The sequence below is a fragment of the Hyperolius riggenbachi genome, chromosome 7 (assembly GCF_040937935.1).
Source record: "Hyperolius riggenbachi isolate aHypRig1 chromosome 7, aHypRig1.pri, whole genome shotgun sequence".
NCBI classification, from domain to species: domain Eukaryota; kingdom Metazoa; phylum Chordata; class Amphibia; order Anura; family Hyperoliidae; genus Hyperolius; species Hyperolius riggenbachi.
This window is the reverse complement of record NC_090652.1, coordinates 117,413,096-117,435,182: the sequence shown is the minus strand read 5'-3', so window position 1 is coordinate 117,435,182 and position 22,087 is coordinate 117,413,096. Positions and strand designations below refer to the sequence as shown.

The window sequence follows — 22,087 nt, the reverse complement described above, 5'->3', positions numbered from 1 at the left end:
TGCACGCTCACGCCTGTGCAGTATGGAGCTGCATGTCTTTGGGAGGACACGGCTCCCGAAGACTTCCAAATACCCTTTCGGCAGGGGATTAAAACGGGGGGGAGCCAGCACAGGATAGAGAGCACCGAGAGAGGAGACGAAAGGCTCTATACCACCCAGAGCCTTCCCTCTCCTTAGGTAAGTATTTGCTTAATTTTTTTTTAAATGCGGTTCCCATTCACTTTAACTTATGATTCATCTCTCCTTAACTGACTTAACTTGTGGTTTATCTATCTTTATTTAACTTAAATTACTCCCAAGGTGAGTTTGAAAAAATATTTTTACTTACCTGGGGAGAAATACTCTGTAGTCTGAAAGGCAAAAAATAACACTGGCTGTGCATTAAAGTAGACACCCCTTTTGAGAATGTTTTGTTCCAATAGCGCTAAATTCTACACACAATGAATTAAAGCTTTTGCCTCTGATATTTAACATGAAAAGTAGGAAAATGTTTACACAGCTACTTAGACATTATTTGTACATTTGAGCACCACAAGACATGGGACAAGCACCATCAAATGTACACAAGGCTTGTGGGTACCAGTAATTATATCAATTGTGTGCAGAAAGGCCAATGAATACAGTAATCAAACAGCAAAGAACAAAGGATGGCCCTCAATGAACCGCATCACAACAATATTAAAGGAATACTGTAGGGGTGGGGGGAAAATGAGTTGAACTTACCCGGGGCTTCTAGTGGTCCCCCGCAGAGGTCCTGTGCCAACGCAGCCACTCACCAATGCTCCGGCCCGCCTCCGGTTCACTTCTGGAATTTCAGACTTTAAAGTCTGAAAACCACTACTCCTGCGTTGCCATGTCCTCGCTCCCGCTGATGTCACCAGGAGTGTAATGAAGTGAGGAGAAACTGGTGCAGCGGAACCAGAAACAGAGCCCAACAGTAAGTGAAATGGCAGAGTACAAGTGACCGCGCCAAGAGAGGCACTATGGAAACGAAGAGACCAACCTCGAGTGTTGAAACACTGTGGCAAGTACGCCAGTGATAGGTAAAGGTAAGCTTACCAGGAGAGGACTGAGCGAGAGGGCGCAAGCGTGCACTGCCACGGTGATTCAACACTCGAGGTTTCAACACCACTTTCTCCTCACTTCATTATACTCCTGCACACTCAGCTTTTTTCCACTCTTTTAACACCCGTGTGTAACACAGAGAGGATCTGATTACGGGTGATCTGCAGTATCACCGAGAATGCAGATGTATACCCGATTATTGATGATCTGCAGTATCACCGATAATCAGATATATCTCTAACCTCTGGACACCTGAGTGTTGAGAGTGTTTTGGTGCAACAGTAATACTTTGAGGAAAGCACCCATGTAGCGGGTGCTAGGCAGTATGAGATACTGCTTAGAGGTAAGTTCCTTCCACTGGTCTGATGCTCCCCAAGGGGTGGAGCCAGGCTGAGAGGGGGAAGGACCAGAGAGTGAGTGACACCAATGAAAGAGTCACTGGCAGGACTGTGAACTATCTCCCAACAGGGAAGATAGTTCTCGAGGTCGGACAGGCCAGGTCGTTAACACACAGACAGATAAGGTACAGAGACAGGAGACAGAAGCGGAATCCTAAGACTAGCAGAGTTTGGCAACAGAGTATCTGAATGACTAAGGTACAAAATCAGAGATCAGAAGAATGGTCAGAAAAGCAGAAGGTCATAACAAATTATCAACAATTCCTAGACTAAGGTGTGATTTCCTTGGTTGTCAACACCTTGGAAACTGGTCTAGATGATAACACAGATAATAACAGAATTTCCTAGACTAAGGTGTGAGCTCCTTGGTCATCAACCCCTCGGAAACTGGTCTAGATAATAACACAGATAATAACAGAATTTCCTAGACTAAGGTGTGAGCTCCTTGGTCATCAACACCTTGGAAACTGGTCTAATGTAACACAGATACTGACAAGGTCTGAGTGCTACCACGTAGTGATCGCAACGCCAGACACCAGAGGAATGACCAGCACCCAGTATATATACACCAGCGCTCCCTAGCGCCTCCCCTAAGTGCTGGACCAATGAAAACTGAAAGAATTGTCAGCTGACCGGCCTGGTCAGCTGACACCCTTCTGGCTGTCATAAATGCTCTGCCTCTCCGCGCGCGCACGCGTCTTTCTGAACCTGTGTGGACTATCAGTCCCAGCCACACCAGACATGTGTTGTAATGCCTCTGCTGATTTGTATGCGGAATCCGCCGCACCGCTGTCCGTGCATGTGGCGTTATTTCCGCGTTCAGCAGTACTGACAGAAGTAGGCTTATGCGTGCAAACTGCTGCGTCGGACGCGGAATCCGCCGCCCTGTTCTCTGGGCATGCGGCGGTTTCCCCGCGCTCCGTCAAGCCAGTGAATGCAGGTCTCTGCGCGCAAGCTGCCATGTTGAATGCGGAATCAGCCACCTTACTCTGAGTACTAGCGGCGGCTTTTCCGCGTTTTCTCACAGTACCCCCCCCCCCCCCTGAGGAGTGGACTCCGGACAGCTCCTACCCGGTTTCTCAGGATATAGAGTGTGGAATTCCCTTCTTAATTTGTCCGCATGCATGCGACACTCAGGTACCCATGTTCTCTCCTCAATACCATACCCCTTCCAGTGCACTAGATACTGTACCGAGTTCTGCACTACACGTGAGTCTAAAATCTTTTCTATTTGGTACTCAGGTTGGTCGTCTACCATCACAGGAGGAGGAGGAGTGGCACCCACATGGACTGCTGGCTTCAGCAGGGACACATGAAAAGATCTTACACCACGCATGCTAGCAGGAAGATCAATGGCATAAGTAACATTGTTGATCTTCCTGGTTACAGAAAAAGGGCCCACAAACCTGGGACCCAACTTGGGCGAGGGTTGTTTCAGAGTCAAATGACGTGTGGACACCCAGACCAATTCTCCTGGTCGGAACTTCCACTCCAAAGATCTTTTCTTGTCAGCTTGACCTTTCTGACTTTGAAAAGCCTTCTCCAAATTATTTTTCACGTTTCCCCAAATAGCTTTAAATGATTTTTGGCAAGCTTCCAGAGCTGGAAACGGAGTGGAAGCTACTGGTAATGGGGAGAACTTGGGCAACTTTCCGGTTACCACCTGAAACGGAGAAAATCCAGAGGAAGAGCTTTTCAAATTATTGTGCGCAAATTCTGCATATGGCAAGAACTTGACCCAATCATTTTGCGCATCCACAACATAACACCTTAAAATTTGTTCCAAAGACTGATTAACCCTCTCCGTCTGACCATTGGTCTGTGGGTAGTAGCCTGACGAAAATGACAGTTCCATGCCCATTTGATGACAAAATGCCCTCCAAAATCTAGAAACAAATTGGACTCCCCGATCTGATACTATGTTTTCCGGAATGCCATGTAGTCGGAAAACGTGGATGATGAAAAGATCGGACAACTCCTGGGCCGAGGGGAGTCCTCTCAAGGGCACAAAATGGGCCATTTTACTGAAACGGTCGACTACCAACCAAATGACCGACATGCCTTCAGACCTCGGAAGCTCACCCACAAAATACATGGACAAATGGGTCCACGGTTCACTCGGGGTGGGCAAAGGCTGCAAAGTTCCCACAGGTGCCAGACGGGAGGGTTTGCTTTTAGCACACACTGCACACTCTCTAACATACTCCTTGCAGTCTGTTGCCAGAGAAGGCCACCAAGCACACCTAGCAACCAAGTCTTGTGTTCTGGAGGTCCCCGGATGCCCAGCATTATTGTGTGAGTGGAACATCTGCAAAATCTGGAGACGAAATGGCAGTGGTACGAACATAACCCCTTCAGGTTTTCCCTCAGGGACATCTTGCTGGAAGGGACTCAAAGTCTCCGTCCAGTCTTTCCAAGTCTCTGTGGCTCCCAGCACTACTTTCTGTGGGACAATGGTCTCTGGGTCTGAGGGCTGTGCTTTCTCCGGCTCAAAACATCTGGACAAGGCATCCGCCTTAATGTTTTTACTATCCGGAGTGTAAGTAATTACAAATCTAAATCTCGAGAAAAACAGTGACCACCGAGCCTGACGGGGGCTTAATCTTTTAGCCCCCTCAATGTATTCCAAGTTTTTGTGATCAGTGTAGACTGTAATTGTATGTTCTGCTCCTTCTAGCCAATGACGCCATTCTTCAAAGGCAAACTTAATGGCTAAGAGCTCCCTGTTGCCTATATCGTAGTTTTTCTCTGCTGGTGAAAACCTCCGAGAGAAATAGGCACACGGGTGTAATCTTCCCTGCAGCCCAGAGCGTTGAGACAGCACAGCCCCTACCCCGACTTCAGAGGCGTCAACCTCTACAATAAACGGATAAGAGGTGTCTACGTGTCTCAAAATGGGTGCAGAGCAAAACAGTTCTTTCAAAGTGGAGAAAGCAGCCAGAGCTTCGGGGGACCAGTGGTTGGTATCTGCCCCTTTCTTTGTGAGACTGGTGAGGGGTGCTACGACTGTGGAGTACCCCTTTATGAACCTTCTATAGTAATTGGCAAATCCTAAAAATCTCTGAAGAGATTTTAGTCCTACTGGCTGAGGCCATTCCAGAACAGCAGAGACCTTGGCAGGATCCATAGAAAGGCCCGGGGTGGAAATTATGTATCCCAGAAAAGCGACAGATGTCACCTCAAAAATGCATTTCTCCAATTTGGCATAAAGCCTGTTTTGTCTAAGCTTGTGCAGCACAAATTTGACATGAGACCTGTGCTCAGAGAGGTTGTCTGAGAAGATTAGTATATCATCCAGGTATATTAGGACAAATCTACCCAACACCTCCTTGAAAACTTCATTGATGAGTTCCTGAAAGATGGCCGGGGCATTACACAACCCGAAGGGCATCACTAGGTACTCGTAATGCCCGTTGGGTGTGTTAAAGGCCGTCTTCCATTCATCGCCCTCTCTGATCCGCACCAGGTTGTATGCACCCCGCAAATCCAATTTCGAAAAACTCGTAGCATTGGTGACTTGAGTGAATAAATCGTCTATCAAAGGTAATGGATAGCGATTTTTAACTGTGATCTTATTCAGTCCCCGGTAATCAATGCATGGCCGAAGGCCTCCGTCTTTTTTTTTTACAAAAAAGAAACCTGCTCCGGCAGGCGACCGGGAAGGGCGAATGAATCCTTTAGCTAAGTTTTCACGGATGTATTCTTGCATGGCCACCTTTTCTGGCCCAGACAAATTGTAGAGATGACCTCTAGGGGGCATACAACCCGATCGGAGATCAATGGGGCAATCAAAAGGGCGATGTGGAGGTAGTTTATCGGCAGCTTTGGGACAAAACATGTCCGAAAACTCAGCATACTGTTCCGGAACTCCCTCCACATGAATCCTGGTCTGGCCCAAGGTCACCTTCACTAAACAATGACAAAAACAATGGGCTGACCAACTCGTTAGTTGACCAGTAGCCCAATTTATCTGAGGGGAGTGAAGGTGTAACCACGGCATGCCAAGGATGACTGTGGAGGTTGTCATGCGCAACACAAAAAACTGTAATTTCTCTCTATGCAGCACCCCTATAGTGACTTCCACCTCTAGAGTCTGGGACAGAGGATGGTTACGCTGCAGGGGGGAATCATCCACTGCCGTAACTTGGATAGGTGGTGTCACCGGGGTGAGTGGAATACCCAATTTCTAAGCAAATTCGTAATCCATAAAATTTGCCACTGAGCCTGAATCAACGAAGGCCTCAGTGACTTCAGATTTATCTTCCCATGTAATCGTACAAGGAAGAAGCAACCTTTTATCATTTAGGGGTGAAAATTGCACGCCTAGGGTACTACCCCCAATCTGCATTGGCTCCGGGGGAGGCGAAACGGAAGGAGGTGGAGTCACAGGGGGCGCAGCGTGGGATACCATTCTTACATGGCTACTACCCCGGGTCTGCCTCTGATAGCGCAGCCGGCGATCTATCCTGATGGCCGATGAAATGGCCTCATCGATGGACTTAGGTTCAGGCTGACTCAACATAAGATCGGAAATCTCATCTGACAACCCTGATAAGAAACAATCTAAAAGGGCAAAGGTATCCCACCTGGCTGATACTGACCACTTCCTAAATTCAGCAGCATAATCTTCCACCAGACTTTTGCCATGACGTAACCATTTGAGCTTCCTCTCAGAAGTCGAGGCAATGTCTGGATCATCGTAAATTATAGCCATGGCTTTAAAAAAATTCCTCTACCGAGGTTAGGGCCAAGTCTCCGTCAGGCAGACTGTACGCCCAGGTCTGAGAGTCACCTGATAACAAAGTTTTAATAAATGTAACCCTTTGGGCCATAGTTCCTGAAGGATTATGTCTCAACTCAAAGTATGATAACACTCTACTCCTAAAATTTCGGAAGTCAGATCTGTGACCAGAAAATTTTTCAGGTACAGGCATTCGTATGTCTGTGCTAAGAGGAGATCGCACTGATTGAAGTTCCTGAATAGCCCCAGATATCTGACAGATCTGGGTCTGTTGGTTCAAAACTGCTGCGGAAAGTTGGTTTACCGCGGTGGTCAGGACTTCAACATGGCAATACAGTGCATCCATTTGGGTTTGGTCTGGCGTTCTGTAACGATCGGTGTAACACAGAGAGGATCTGATTACCGGTGATCTGCAGTATCACCGAGAATGCAGATGTATACCCGATTATTGATGATCTGCAGTATCACCGATAATCAGATATATCTCTAACCTCTGGACACCTAAGTGTTGAGAGTGTTTTGGTGCAACATTAATACTTTGAGGAAAGCACCCGTGTATCGGGTGCTAGGCAGTATGAGATACTGCTTAGAGGTAAGTTCCTTCCACTGGTCTGATGCTCCCCAAGGGGTGGAGCCAGGCTGAGAGGGGGAAGGACCAGAGAGTGAGTGACACCAATGAAAGTGTCACTGGCAGGACTGTGAACTATCTCCCAACAGGGAAGATAGTTCTCGAGGTCGGACAGGCCAGGTCGTTAACACACAGACAAATAAGGTACAGAGACAGGAGACAGAAGCGGAATCCTAAGACTAGCAGAGTTTGGCAACAGAGTATCTGAATGACTAAGGTACAAAATCAGAGATCAGAAGAATGGTCAGAAAAGCAGAAGGTCATGACAAATTATCAACAATTCCTAGACTAAGGTGTGAGTTCCTTGGTCGTCAACACCTTGAAAACTGGTCTAGATGATAACACAGATGATAACAGAATTTCCTAGACTAAGGTGTGAGCTCCTTGGTCATCAACACCTTGGAAACTGGTCTAATGTAACACAGATACTGACAAGGTCTGAGTGCTACCACGTAGTGATCGCAACGCCAGACACCAGAGGAATGACCAGCACCCAGTATATATACACCAGCGCTCCCTAGCGCCTCCCCTAAGTGCTGGACCAATGAAAACTGAAAGAATTGTCAGCTGACCGGCCTGGTCAGCTGACACCCTTCTGGCTGTCATAAATGCTCTGCCTCTCCGCGCGCACGCGTCCTTCTGAACCTGTGTGGACTATCAGTCCCAGCCACACCAGACATGTGTCGTAATGCCTCTGCTGATTTGTATGCGGAATCCGCCGCACCGCTGTCCGGGCGTGCTGCGTTATTTCCGCATTCAGCAGTACTGACAGAAGTAGGCTTATGCGTGCAAACCGCCACGTCGGACGCGGAATCCGCTGCCCTGTTCTCTGGGCATGCGGCGGTTTCCCCGCGCTCCGTCAAGCCAGTGAATGCAGGTCTCTGCGCGCAAGCTGCCATGTTGAATGCGGAATCAGCCGCCTTACTCTGAGTACTAGCGGCGGCTTTTCCGCGTTTTCTCACACCGTGCATATTTTATGCAGGGTGCATATGCACTTGCTATTTCAGTTCACTAGTGGCTCACACTTATTTTTCACTATACTTTCCAGTGTATGGAGGACTTTGCATTGCTTTATTGGTTCATATTATTCATATGGATATTTTTTACAATATGTACATTATAGGGCTACATTTATCTGTGCAATTGTTTTTATGGTTTTAATCTTGATATGGATTTCATAAAGGCTTGATTACTTCATTAATATTGTTGTGGTGCAGTTCAATGAGGGCCATCCCTTGTCCTTTGCTGTTTGATTGGGATCGGTTGAAAAGGGCGCCCGAGCTGCCTGTATGAAAAGGGCGCCGCCATAGACATCAATGTTATTTCTGGAAATATGGGCTACAAGGTGTAGAAAAGGGCGCCCGAGTTTTGATATAGGCTACAAGCGGGCTCCCCTTTGTAGCCCATATTTTTTCGGCTACAAGGTTTTCAGCTACAGTAAGGTGCCCCTTTGTAGCCCATATTATTGCCTTTTTTTGTAGCCTAAGTTTTTATATGGGCTACAAGTGCTGGAAGACGAATTATTTCATTCCCCCACTATCCATGGCGGCCTGGAGGGGGAATAGTAATTAACACATCCTGGAATGTTTTTGTAGCCAAAGTTTTTATAGGGGCTACAAGCACTGTAAGCCGAATTATTTCATTCCCCCACTATCCCTGGCGGCCTGGAGGGGGAATAGTAATTAACACATCCCAGAGTTTTTTTTCTAGCCAAAGTTTTTATATGGGCTACAAGCGCTGAAAGCCGAATTATTTCATTCCCCCACTATCCATGGCGGCCTGGAGGGGGAATAGTAATTAACACATCCCGGAGTTTTTTTGTAGCCGAAGTTTTTATATGGGCTATAAGCACTGTAAGCCGAATTATTTCATTCCCCCACTATCCATGGCGGCCTGGAGGGGGAATAGTAATTAACACATCCCGGAGTTTTTTTGTAGCCGAAGTTTTTATATGGGCTACACCAGGCGCCTTTTTTTTAGCCAAAGTTTTTATATGGGCTACACCAAGCGTCTTTTTTTGTAGCCGAAGTTTATATGGGCTACAACAGGCGCCTTTTTTGTAGCCGAAGTTGGTATATATGGGCTCCACCAGGCGCCCTTTTTTACCGGCGCCCTTTTCATGTAGACCCGTTTGATTATTTGTACATTGTCATTTTAGAACACTTGAGTATTGATAGTGTTCCTTTAAGGTACCCATACATTTTGGCGGCCGATCAACCAATGGACATATCTCTCTCTGATCAAATCTGATTGGAGAGAGATCTGCTGGCCACCATAAACCCATAAACTGCAGGCCCATTTCCGACTGTTTCAGCTTGAAATCTTTCGGCAATCAGCTTTGTGATGCCGCCTCATCACCTCGTCGCCCCCAGCCAATGTCCCCCCTAGTGCACATATACCCCCATGCATTAATACTTTACCTGTCCGCCGCCCGCCACTGTGTTCGGACTTCTCTCCCACGTTCGAGCCCCTGGTGTTTGCCGTCACATTGACCACACACATGCGCCCCTCTTGCAATCCATTCAACGCTGCGTAATATGTTGGCACTTTATAAATAAAATAATAGTGAGGCAAAAACCCGAAAGAGGAGTCCAGCTACAGCGGTGGGCAGCGGACAAGTAAAGCATTAATGCAGGAACAGTGGGGTGCATGTACACTAGGGGGACAGTGGCCAGGGGTTTCTGTTGTGTTCTTCGCCACCTGATGAAGTATGTTGGCCCAAGATGTTCCAGCATGTCCGATCGATTTCGGCCCAAAATTGGTCACATCATCAATCCGGCATGCTTTTGGCGGCACCGATTTTCATCCGATTTGGTAATAATTATTGAATCGGATGGTCGATCTACAGATGTATGGCCACCTTTCCGGTTAAAGTGAAAAATAAGTAAGCTGTGTCAATCAACCCCATTGTCAGCTGTTGGAGAAAAACATTTTAACCATTAATACCTACATTTTCAGATAAATACTGTAACATGTAATCAAGCATTCACTGATACTCCTAGGAAAAAGTATGTAATGTTGCATTGAAGTGTCACCTGTGCTCCTGTCCCTGCCTCCAGTTCACTTCTGGAATTTCCGACTTTAACCACTGCGCCTGCGTGGCCATGTCCTCGCTCTCGCTGACGTCGCCAGGAGCGTACTGCACAGGCACAGACTGCACTGGACCTGCGCAATACACTCCTGGTGACTTCAGCAGGAACAAGGGTGCGGCCACACAGGCGCAGTGGTTTTCTGAATTTAAAGTCGGAAATTCCAGAAGTGAACCGGAGGCAGGGACCGGAGCATCGGCAAGTGGCTATGCGGGGACAGGACATCTGCGGGGGACCATTAGAAGCCCCAGGTAAGTTCAGCTCTTTTTATCCCGACACCCCTACAGTAGTCCTTTGAAGAAGAACTGGCGAGTGGCTATGCGGGCACAGGACATCTGCGGGGGACCATTAGAAGCCCCAGGTAAGTTCAACTCTTTTTCCCCAACACCCTACAGTACTCCTTTAGGTACCATAGAAGAAAGTGGACAGTCAGAAAGTAACTCCACATACTTTTCAGAAGTCATTTTAACACCTTCAGGGACCCTAAAGGGATCAACCAGCTCTCTTCCCATGATTCCGACCCCAACCATGACTCCGCCAGCTTCTTGCTGATGTCCCAGCCTTGCTGTTACATGGTGGCCGCCCACCAACCATCCACCACTCTACTCATCTTGAGCATCCAGGGTTGCATGGCACTCATCAGTAAACAAGATTGTTTACTGTTTTACAGATAGCAGTATTAGGAAGCCATGAATGACTTCCCCATATAGTTGTATAAGGTAACCAAGTACTGTATAAGGTAGCCATAAGTGCTCCCAAATTAGCAGTATTAGGTAGTCCTCTAAATCATAGGTTCTCAACGTGTGGTACGCGTACCCCAGGGGGTACTTCTGAGGGTACTAGGGGGTACTCGGGCTTGATTATACTTAACCAAAAATAACAAATTTAGAGTTTTAGAAAATGATAAATATTATTTAAACAGCACCAAATTAGTATTTTAGCTAATTAAAAGCAACAGTAAATGCTTGGAAATGGTTTAGAACCAATTATAATGTACTAGGATTAAATATATATTTGTCAAGGGGTACGTGTGATAATGTTTACTATGCTAGGGGGTACTTGGTGAGTACAGGGTTTTAAAAGGGGTACATACCAATAAAATGTTGAGAAACACTGCTCTAAATCACCCAATTAGCTGTATTAGGTAGCTAGATGTACTCTCCAAAAGTATTAGGCAACCATTAGTCAGGAGCAATCAGGATAAAAGGATGCCATTCCACTCATCTACTATCTATTTGAGTGTAAGCAGTATGGCCTTATGTACAGGGCCGGGTTTCTGCATAGGCTGCATAGGTTGTGGCCTAGGCCGACAAATAAAAAAAAAAATTAGGGGCAGCAGAGGGGCAGTAAGCATACTGCAGTACAACTAAATCAAACCTAATCTGTCCGCTGCGGCAGACCCGCAATAGAGTTTGCACTGTGGGAAATAGTAGCGGACACGGGCGGCTATGAGTCTAGGATAGGAAGAACTGCAGCCGCTTGTCACACTCACCTCCCCCCTCACCTCCAGCACTGAAGCCTCGCTGTAGATAGCCAGATGCTTATCCTGCCGCCACCAGTCGCCTGTCACACTCACCTCCCCTCTTACCTCCAGCGCTGAAGCCTCGCTGTAGGTAGCCAGATGCTTCTCCTGCTGCCACCAGCCGCCTGTCACACTTACCTCCTCTCTTACCTTCAGCGCTAAAGCCTCGTTGTAGGTAGCCAAATGCTTCTCCTGCTGCCAGCAACCTCCTGTCACACTCCCCTCCCCTCTTACATCCAGTGCTGAAGCCTCGCTGTAGGTAGCCAGATGCTTTTCCTGCCGCCACCAGCTGCCTGTCACAATCACCTCCCCTCTCACCTCCAGCTCTGAAGCATCACTGTAGGTAGCCAGATGCTTCTCCTACCACCAGCATCCTCCTGACACACTCCCCTCCCTCTTACATCCAGTGCTGAAGCCTCGCTGTAGGTAGCCAGATGCTTCTCCTGCCGCCACCAGCCGCCTGTCACAATCACCTCCCCTCTCACCTCCAGCACCGAAGCATCACTGTAGGTAGCTGGATGCTTCTCCTGCCGCCAGCATCCTCCTGACACACTCACCTCCCCTCTTACATCCAGTGCTGAAGCCTCGCTGTAGGTAGCCAGATGCTTCTCCTGCCGCCAACATCCTCCTGTCATACTCACCTCCCCTCTTACCTCTGGCGCTGAAGCCTTGCTGTAGGTAGCCAGATGCTTATCCTGCCGCCAACAGCTGCCTGTCACATTCACCTTCCCTGAAGCATTTGGGTATCTACAGGGAGGGAGAAGCATTTAGCTATCTACAGGGAGGCAGGGAGAAGTCTTTGGCTACCAACAGGGAGGGGGGGAGGAGAAGCATCTGGCTACTTATACTGCAGGGGGGGAGGGAGCATCTGGCTACCTATACTGCAGGGGGGAGGGAGCATCTGGCTACCTATATGGAAGTGGGGAGTTATTTACCAACTTATACTGAAGGGGGGTGTTAGGGGAGCGTCTGGTGAAAAAACTGGCCTTGGGCGGTAAAAAGTAAAAATCCAGCCCTAGTTATGGAAGGCACAGGGCAGATGGAGGAGGAGGAAGGGAGATTTCCTTCAAGGCAGCAGGACAAATAGGGAACAGTTGTAATCATCAGGAAATCATCAAATATACCAGCACTCCGTAGTTGCAAGAAATCATGCACCTTTATTGAGCCGTCATATCCACAAAAGTAGCCGACAATTGTTTCGGGGGGGGGGGGGGGGGGGGGCTCGCAGGGTCCCCCTTTATCAAGGCGTGTGGTGTGAGTACTCAGGGCTGATTCTTCTTGGACATCCCCAAAGGCACTTGAACTTGACCTAATGAAGCAGTATGTAACCGCAAAACGCGTTGTCTGATGTGCATAATAAAACGTTAAACTTTTATCGAAAACAGTGCATGTCAGACCGTGTTACCCTTTGTGTTCTACAAGTCAGAAAGGAGAAGAACAATAGGATGACTAAACCACCAATGCCACAGTACTCTTGTAGCCTGTTAAGCAAGATTTCATGATAAACTGAATCAAAAGCCGCTGAGAGATCGAGCAGTATCAGGATGGAACGCTCAACTCTGTCTCTGGCTATGACCATCATTGCAAATCTGAACAAGGGCTGTTTCACAACTGTTGTGCTTCTTGAAACCAGATTGTAGGGAGTCAAATATTTTGTTCCTTGATAGCCTGATTTTTAGCTGGAGATATACAGCCTTTTCAACAACTTTTCCCAGAAAGGGGAGGTTGGAGACAGGTCTGAAGCTGGTCATAGTAGTATTCGGATCTAGAAATGGTTTCTTGAGTAGTGGCCTGTTGATTTTGCAACGTTACTGAGAGTCGCCAGCCCAATGCAATTTACACTAGCCAGACCGGGGAAGGGGGAGGGGGGGCGGGGGAGAGACATTTAGGAAATGGGCTGGTAAGTGAGATATATGCATACCCACACGATTTGCTCAGGGTCCCTTTAAAAAGTACAAACAGTAATTTTTCGAAACTTATTTTGCCTTTGATATATGTCCCTCTGGGCAGGGCCTTGCTCCTCATACCTTCTTTTATGCAGTAGTTTGTCCATTTGTTCTAAATATGGAAAGAGACTATAACAAAAGTTTCCCTCTATTAGAAGTCATTGGAGTTCTCTGTGACCACTAGGTTGAAGAATGTTTGCACAGAAATCTGCAAACAGCTGGTGAATAACACTTAAGGTGAGTACACACATCAGATAAAAGTATTTGGAAAATGAAAGATCACAGACTAATTTTACCCCTTTCCATGTAGTATAAGAGCCATACTCTACACAGTCTATTCTATGGAGCTGAACTCCCCATCAGATAAACATCTTTGCAAGATGCTGCACACAAAGATGCTGTACACATGCCACAGATCAGTATCTGCAAAAGATCTGTTCCTGCAAAAGATCAGTTCCTGCAAAATGCATTGATAGTCTATGAGATCTGCAGATCATCATACACACCTTGTTTAACGGACATTCATCTGCAGATCAGACAATTATCTGCCGATCTGAAGATCCATCCTGGTGGATCTGATCTGCAGATAATTGTCCGTTAAACAAGGTGTGTATGAGGATCTGTAGATATCATAGACTATAAATGCAATTTGCAGGAACAGATCTTTTGCAGGAACAGATCTTTTGCAGATACTGATCTTTTGAATGTCTACAGCATCTTTGTGTGCAGCATCTTGCAAAGATTTTTATCTGATGGGGAGTTCAGCTCAATAGAATAGACTGTGTAGGTATGGCTCTCACACTACATGAAAGGGGGTACAATTGGTCTGTGATCTTTCATTTTCCAAAGACTATGGTCTGATGTGTGTATGCACCTTTAAACCTAGTACACACTTTTAATTATGTCTGGCCAATCACTGACCAATTTTACCATCGTTATGTAGTAGAAGGCCTCTTGCACACTGCATGCATTTCCGATTTTGATTCCGCTTTTTAATCGGTTTTTACCTCCGATTCAGATTTTTAATCTTTACTGCATGCTGCATTTTTTGATCCGTTTTTCTGTTGAATGTATTCAGGGAAAATCGGAATTGAAAATCGGAATCAGAATTAGAAAACGAATTTGCAGTGTGCAGGGAGCCTAAGGGTCAACATATTTTGAATACTTTTTTACCTGCAAATTGTGCAGGTAAACTCTCATCCCTCCCGCAGACGCAGCCACTGAAACTGCGTACCGCCAGGAGGGTTAAGAATGTTTATTCTGAGGTGTGTGCGCGTGCGTGCATGAGTGTGTGTGTTTTGTTTAAACTGATTACAGAAGGTGTTGAAGTCACCGTTTTTGTATGTAAAGTTAGGGCTGGGACCCACTACAGTGCTTTTGGCAGCGTTTTTGGATCGTCATGAATCGGCGGTTATTCTAAAAACTGCTTTGCCAATGAAAGTCAATGGTGGTGAACCCACTACAGCAACTGCTGTTATACCTAATCGTATTTGTAGGTCATGCAACATTTTGGTAGCGATTGCTCCTGATATAGTGATGATCGCAATCAACGAATTACGATTACGCAAATTTTCGTGTACATTTTCACAATTTCCCCTATATGAAATTACAATTTGTACATTTCTTTGATTTCATATAGTCATTCGTAGTTTCTCATAAAATTTCGCGTAATTTTTGTGTAGTTTTGTGCCGACTTTGGCAGTGAATAGCAAAGTCCCCATACATGCTATTCCCACCAACACTGCTACTTAAGTTAAGAAGAATAGTGGTACAAGTAAAAAAAAAATAATTTTCCAAAAAGACCTTGTAGTTTTTGAGAAAATCGATTTAAAATTGCAAAGACAAAGTAGTTTTTAAACTTAGAAAAATAACAGTTTAAGAAACATTTTTCTTTGCATTTTTTTAAATCGATTTTCTCAAAAACTACAAGGGGCTCGATTCACAAAGCGGTGATAACCCAGTTAACCTCTTGACGACCAGCTAACGCCGATTGGCGTGGATTGGTTACCATGGAAACGGCCGCTCGATCGAGCGGCCTTTCCATGTCAGTTCACGGAGGGTGTCTCCGTGAACAGCTGGAGAGCCGCCGATGGCGGCTCGCCGGCAAAATGTAAACAGGCGGGGAAGAAATCCCCGCTGTTTACATCATACGGCGCTGCTGCGCAGCAGCGCCGTAAGGCAGATCGGCGATCCCCGGCCTCTGATTGGCCGGGGATCGCCGGCATATGATAGGCTGAAGCTTATCCTTCAATGCGCAGGACGGAAATCCGTCCTGCGCAGCACACAGGGGAAGGGAGAGGGAGGGAGCTGGCGAGAGGGCGGAAAGCGCTGCGGAGGGGGGCTTTGAAGAGCCCCCCCCCCGCTAAGCAACTGCAGCCGGCGGCGATCAGACCCCCCCAGCAGGACATCCCCCTAGTGGGGAAAAAAGGGGGGTAGTCTGATCGCCCTGCTGCACTCCTGATCGGTGCTGCGGGCTGTAGAGCCCACGCAGCACCGATCAGTGTAAAATCCCCTGGTCGGCAAGTGGTTAAAGACTTTAGGCGTGATAACCATTTTATCATGCCTAAACTCAGTTTAGGCGTGATAAGTTTAGGCATGATAAGTTTAGATAAGTTTAGATTGCAAACTCCCGCGCGCAAAGCAGCGCCATTAAACTCTATGCGACGTTTCGCACACCAGACTTTGCTAGCGCAAAACTTTTGATCAGCTGTGCACTGCGGTGCTAACCCAGTTGGTGCTATAGTTATCATGCCTAAACTTATCACGCCTAAACTTATCACGCCTAAACGTATCACGCCTAAACTTATCACGCCTAAAATTATCACGCCTAAAATTATCACGCCTTAACTTATCATGCCTAAACTTATCATGCCTGAACTGAGTTTAGGCGTGATAAGGGGCATTTCACCAGCGTGCTAACAGTTTGCACCGCTTTGTGAATCAGGCCCAAGGTCTTTTTGAAACATCCTTTTATTGACTTGAACCCACTGTTCTCCTTAACATATGTAGCAATTTTGGTGGCAGTAGCATGTATGGAGGCTTTGCTATTAACCACTAAAGTCGGCACAAAATGATGTGAAATTTCATGTAAATTACGCAAAGAATTACGCGAAATTATGAAAAATTACTTTTACATACGAAATCAATTAAGATTTTCCCTGAAATTTCACATTACAATTACGATGCGTAATTGCGAATTGCAATGCGAAATTTATTACTGAATCGCTGTACAATGTGAATTGTAGGTGATTTTTAAAGCATTAGTACGAGCCAGAATCATGCTTCTCCCTGAATCCTTTGCAAATGTGAGATTGTAAATCGCTAATCGCAATCACTCACAAATTGCCAGCACTTTTATAAAATGCTTCAAAAATCGCCGGAAAGTTCTCCTTTAATCCCATGCAAAATGGTAGCAGAAATGCTGAACGATTGCGATATCGATAAGTGACTGCAAGTGGGTTCCAGCCATTACTGCATTTCTGCCTTACATGGCAGCTTACGTCTTTCATTTTTAATGCCAGCTATATCCTAAAGGGTTTTGATCAAGGTGCCAGAGATCTGAGTTCACGTGAGACGGACGGTATACTCAGGGATTTCAGCGCTGAGAGCGGACGCAAGATAGGATTGGAAGGTAAGCAATTTACATCTTTTATAAACACTAACAAAACAATTGACTGACGTTCTCCTGAGCTACAAAATGCTGGAGAACACTATCAATCCCTTAATCTTGGCCTGGATATATTAAAAGGAACCCAAGGTGAGAAACATGTGGAGGCAGTCATATTTATTTGCTTTTTAACAATACCAGTTGCCTGGCAGTCCTTTGGCCGAAGTAGCGTCTGAATCGCACACCTGAAACAAGCATGCAACGAATCTTGTCAGATTTTTGTCACAAACATCTGCTCTGAATGCCTGCTCAGGGTCTATGGCTAAAAGTATTAAGGTGCATACACACCTACTGATTTTTTTTATCACCCTAGGGTATCAGGACCTGATCCCCTAGGACAGGGGTGCCCACACTTTTTCGGCTCGCGAGCTACTTTAAAATTTGCCAAGGCCAGGAGATCTACCAACGTCCCAAATGCTAAGCACGCCCCCCCCCCCCCCCCCCCGGCGTAGGTTAGCCAGGTGTATGTGCCTGCAGCATAGGTTACGTGCCCTCACTATAGGTTAGCCTGGTATATGGGCCCTCAGTGTAGGTCAGCCAGGTATATGGGCCCTCAGTATAGGTTAGCCTGGTATATGGGCCCTCATTATAGGTTAGCCAGGTATATGGGCCCTCAGTGTAGGTTAGCCAGGTATATGGGCCCTCATTATAGGTTAGCCAGGTATATGGGCCCTCAGTGTAGGTTAGCCAGGTATATGGGCCCTCAGTGTAGGTTAGCCAGGTATATGGGCCCTCAGTGTAGGTTAGCCAGTTATATGGGCCCTCAGTGTAGGTTAGCCAGGTATATGGGCCCCCAGTGCAGGTTAGCCAGGTATATGGGCCCTCAGTGTAGGTTAGCCAGGTATATGGGCCCTCAGTGTAGGTTAGCCAGGCATATGGGCCCTCAGTGTAGGTTAGCCAGGCATATGGGCCCCCAGTGTAGGTTAGCCAGGCATATGGGCCCCCAGTGTAGGTTAGCCAGGCATATGGGTCCCCAGTGTAGGTTAGCCAGGCATATGGGCCCCCAGTATAGGTTAGCCAGGCATATGGGCCCCCAGTGTAGGTTAGCCAGGCATATGGCCCCCCAGTGTAGGTTAGCCAGGCATATGGGCCCTCAGTGTAGGCATATGGGCCCCCAGTGTAGGTTAGCCAGGCATATGGGCCCTCAGTGTAGGCATATGGGCCCCCAGTGTAGGTTAGCCAGGCATATGGGCCCCAAGTGTAGGTTAGCCAGGCATATGGGCCCCCAGTGTAGGTTAGCCAGGCATATGGGCCCTCAGTGTAGGCATATGGGCCCCCAGTGTAGGTTAGCCAGGCATTTGGGCCCCCAGTGTAGGTTAGCCAGGCATATGGGCCCCCAGTGTAGGTTAGCCAGGCATATGGGCCCCCAGCGTAGGTTAGCCTGGCATATGGGCCCCCAGTGTAGGTTAGCCAGGCATATGGGCCCCCAGTGTAAGTTAGCCAGGTATAGGAGCCCCCAGTGTAGCTTAGCCAGGTATAGGGGCCCTCAGTGTAGCTTAGCCAGGTATATGTTCCTGCAGCGTAGGTTAGCCAGGGTCCTCTGGACTCCTGGAACCTCCGGCAGGCAGGCCGCTGGCCAATAAGAACGTCGGGTAGAAGACGGCAAGACGCGGCGAGGAGAGAGGGAAGAGAGAGGCGGTGCAGCCGCTACGTCATGGCTGGGGGCGGCGCCGGGCATGTTACAAGCACGCACGTTGCAGGCTGCCCGCCGCCGCCCTCAGCCATGACGTAGCGGCCGCGCCGCCTCTCTCCTCCCTCTCTGGTCGACGCGTCTTCTCCCCTGCATTCTTATTGGCCGGCAGCTAAACATGCTGCTGGCCGCAAAATTTAATGAGACGCGGCCAAGAGGCCGCGATCTACAGAGAAGGCGATCGCGATCTACCGGTAGATCGCGATCGACCTATTGGGCAGCCCTGCCCTAGGACGACATCGATGGCTGGCTTGTACAGGCGTGTGTCAGCTATGTAGCTGATGATGCGTTCTGTTGCTATGCAGGGGGGGGGGGGGGGGGCGGAGGATCAATGAAGCGGCACTTGCATGAAGTCTCATGGTGGGGCAGATAATGAGATCGGTCGGCATGAGTTTATCGCCATCACGAATCGCTTGCAGGTTGGGGTTCGGGGGTTGGCAGTCACTGTACACACGACTGACTATCGGCTCAGGCATTCATTATCGACCGCCTGAGTCAGGCATGTGTACAGGCCTTTCGAGGCAGTGGATCAGCAGGATATCCAGGCAATGTGCATTTTGTTTCAAAGGAAATAAATATGTCAGCCTTCATATATCTCTCACCTCGGGTTCTCTTTCAAAATTATGGCAAAATTAGGTGGTAAACGTTTTTTAAAAAGTAGACAAAAAGGGCAGTGAACAGACCGCTCAGACCAGATGGGGTAAAGAGCTGACGCGTTTCGGGCAGTAGTAAGCACTTAGCCACAGACAAAAGTAGGAATCCCCTCAACTGATCTGTGCAATAATTAATTTGGATCTTTATATTTTGATTTCTAATAGGAACGTTTAAACATTTTGGGTGTTTGAACGCTCAGGAAGGTTAGAGATAGGAGTTTCTTAGGGGCAGGTTGGGTTTAGGTGTATCAGTTATGATTAGAGGAAGTTTCAGTGAGGTTATTGCTGATCAGAATAAAGGTGGCCACACACCATACAATTTTTTTAAATATCTGTTCAATTTAAGAATTGCAATACATTTTTCTGACTGACTGTAATATTTCAAAAATATGACCAATGTACCACACACCTATGTTCAGTTTTTCCCCAATTATGATAAAAATGATTGGAAACTCTGAGAAAATTGCATGGGTGTGTATATTAATAAATTGACAATCTAACACACACCATACAATCTTTAGAGAAATTGAAGAAAAATATCTGGCATTCCGGATAGATAAAAATCGAAAAAAAAATGGGAAGTCCGATCGGATTTTTCAGTCGAATGAAAAAAAAGCATTCGATTTTTTCGGGAGATCCGATCGTTTTTATCGAATTGCCGTAAAATTGATTTCAGAGGCAGAGGGGAGGAGGGAGGAGAAGAGGGGACTAAATTTACACACAATCTGATAGCGTCTCCAGCACTCAGCCTGTGACAATGTGATAAACAGAACATGGCTGCCCTCATTGTATCACAGGAATAATACATCACAAACTTTTGAAGCTGTTTGCAGCTAGATAACTGTTATCTAAAGCTTAGATAGTTTACACAGCATATTTGTTATAGTTAGTTTTTCATCTCAGATCCGCTTTAAGGATTTAATTTAATTTGCTTTTTGGCCACTAGATGGCACTAAGCCCTATCCTGGAAGTCACCAGGAAGCGTTCAATCTTTGTTTTTTTTACAATTTGTGACGTTTCATTTTTATGAATCAACATGCCTCTGGTTGGAGGCATTCTGATTCATTCACAGGGAATCATTTGCCTTTTGCAATCGATCCCTATATTAGCAGCGGGGAATAAGCGCATACCCAACAGCTACAAGACGCGCACCTCCCACAACAAGAATATATTCGTCCAGATTGCCACTGAGCGGCTCCTGCTGGACAAATATATTCGTCCACTTGGGCTTAATCTGGTAAATATACATATCACAAATTAGATCACACATTTAAAAAATTATATACAAATGAAGAATGAGGGACTTTAATAAGAATTACCATTACGTTGAAAATAAGACACAAATGTTTTAAATAATTATTTTTTAAATTCCAGAATTCACTGCCTTTCTGTCATCTGCATAGACCAAAACTAAAAGAATTCAGAGATGGACCCTGAGTATGCAACAACGATATCTCCATTCCTGTACTGTCTCATAGTACTAGTAAAATGTATGTTAAATCTCTCTGGAACTACTGAAAAGTATTTTGCATTGTAGAAGTATTCTGCAAATGTTTAATATACCAGTACCTAATGTTTTGGGGCACTTAGGGACATATTCACTTAATAGCAGTAAAATGTATGTGAAATTTTACCGATACTTGCGCCAGTTACCTAGCATGCATTGAGTATAAGCACAATCCACATTACCTAGTTAGCCTGCACTACCCTACTTGACTAAGTACACTAGCAACACGCAGGTTACATTTGTACTAGTTGAGCATTACTAACTGGAATTAATAATGGTAAAATTGCTGTGCATTAGCTGCGCATGACAAATTTACTGCTGTTTAGTGAATATGCCGCTTAGTTGCTCATCTGTCTGCAATACAAACAAATGAAAATAAAAACATCTCTAAATAAGAAAATTGTTTGATTATTCTTTCACTCTATACGTCTTTATCTATTAAAGGTAAAGTTACTTTTTTGAGACCATAACTTAACTTCTCTCCTTATGTTAGGATGTGTACACACAATTTTGGTTGGCCGATTGGTCAGTCTTACTGCTCCCAGGTAGTATGAAAGCCAACAGAGTTTTAATGCTATGAACAGAATGTGCAGGCAAGCTCTCATACTAATGGCGTTGGTATAATTGGCCAGTCACTGCCTGATTAAAATTGGATGTGTTTACACACTCTAACAACTAACAGATTAGTGTTACTAACAGAGACATTCTCACACAGGCTTACAAAACACCTGTAATGAAAACAGAGCCCCCCCACCCCCCTTCCTGGAGCCTCTGGATCCTAATCAGACTTCCCAATCCCCTATCCTCTCCTGCAGCCCCGGCCTGGCAGACAAGCCTGTTGGTAGATTTTCGAAGGGCTGCCAGGGATGGATTGGGGATGCAGGACAGGACAGGGGGAAGCCTCAGTAGGATCCAGAGGCTTCCCCCTCCCAAGGTGAGTATACCCAGATTTAGCTTGTTTTTTCATCACAGGCGTTTGATAGGTTTACTTTTAAATTTTGTTGCTGGAAAATGTCTCTAGTCACCCAATCCTGATCAGCCTTATCTTTTTAATGGTCCCTAGAAAGGAAAAAAAATCCAATAACTTTAGAAGTTTACTGAAATGCAATATAATGACACTATTCTTGTATATTTTAAGGCTAGTTTCACAGTGGTCATAATGACCACTTTGTAAGGTGGCT

At 46.3% G+C, this 22,087-nt stretch overlaps 1 protein-coding gene across 1 annotated transcript in view; it reads left to right on the top strand.

Moving 5' to 3' along the window:
• Positions 1-21,306, top strand: part of LOC137525640 (parvalbumin beta-like) — an 87,271-nt gene extending 65,965 nt beyond the window's left edge. The window contains exons 4-5 of the mRNA XM_068246793.1: positions 16,911-17,020; positions 20,774-21,306. Of these exons, the coding sequence (XP_068102894.1) occupies positions 16,911-17,020; positions 20,774-20,802 (139 nt within the window). The 3' untranslated portion in view covers positions 20,803-21,306. The remainder of the gene's footprint in view (positions 1-16,910; positions 17,021-20,773) is intronic.
• Positions 21,307-22,087: the final 781 nt, after the last annotated feature.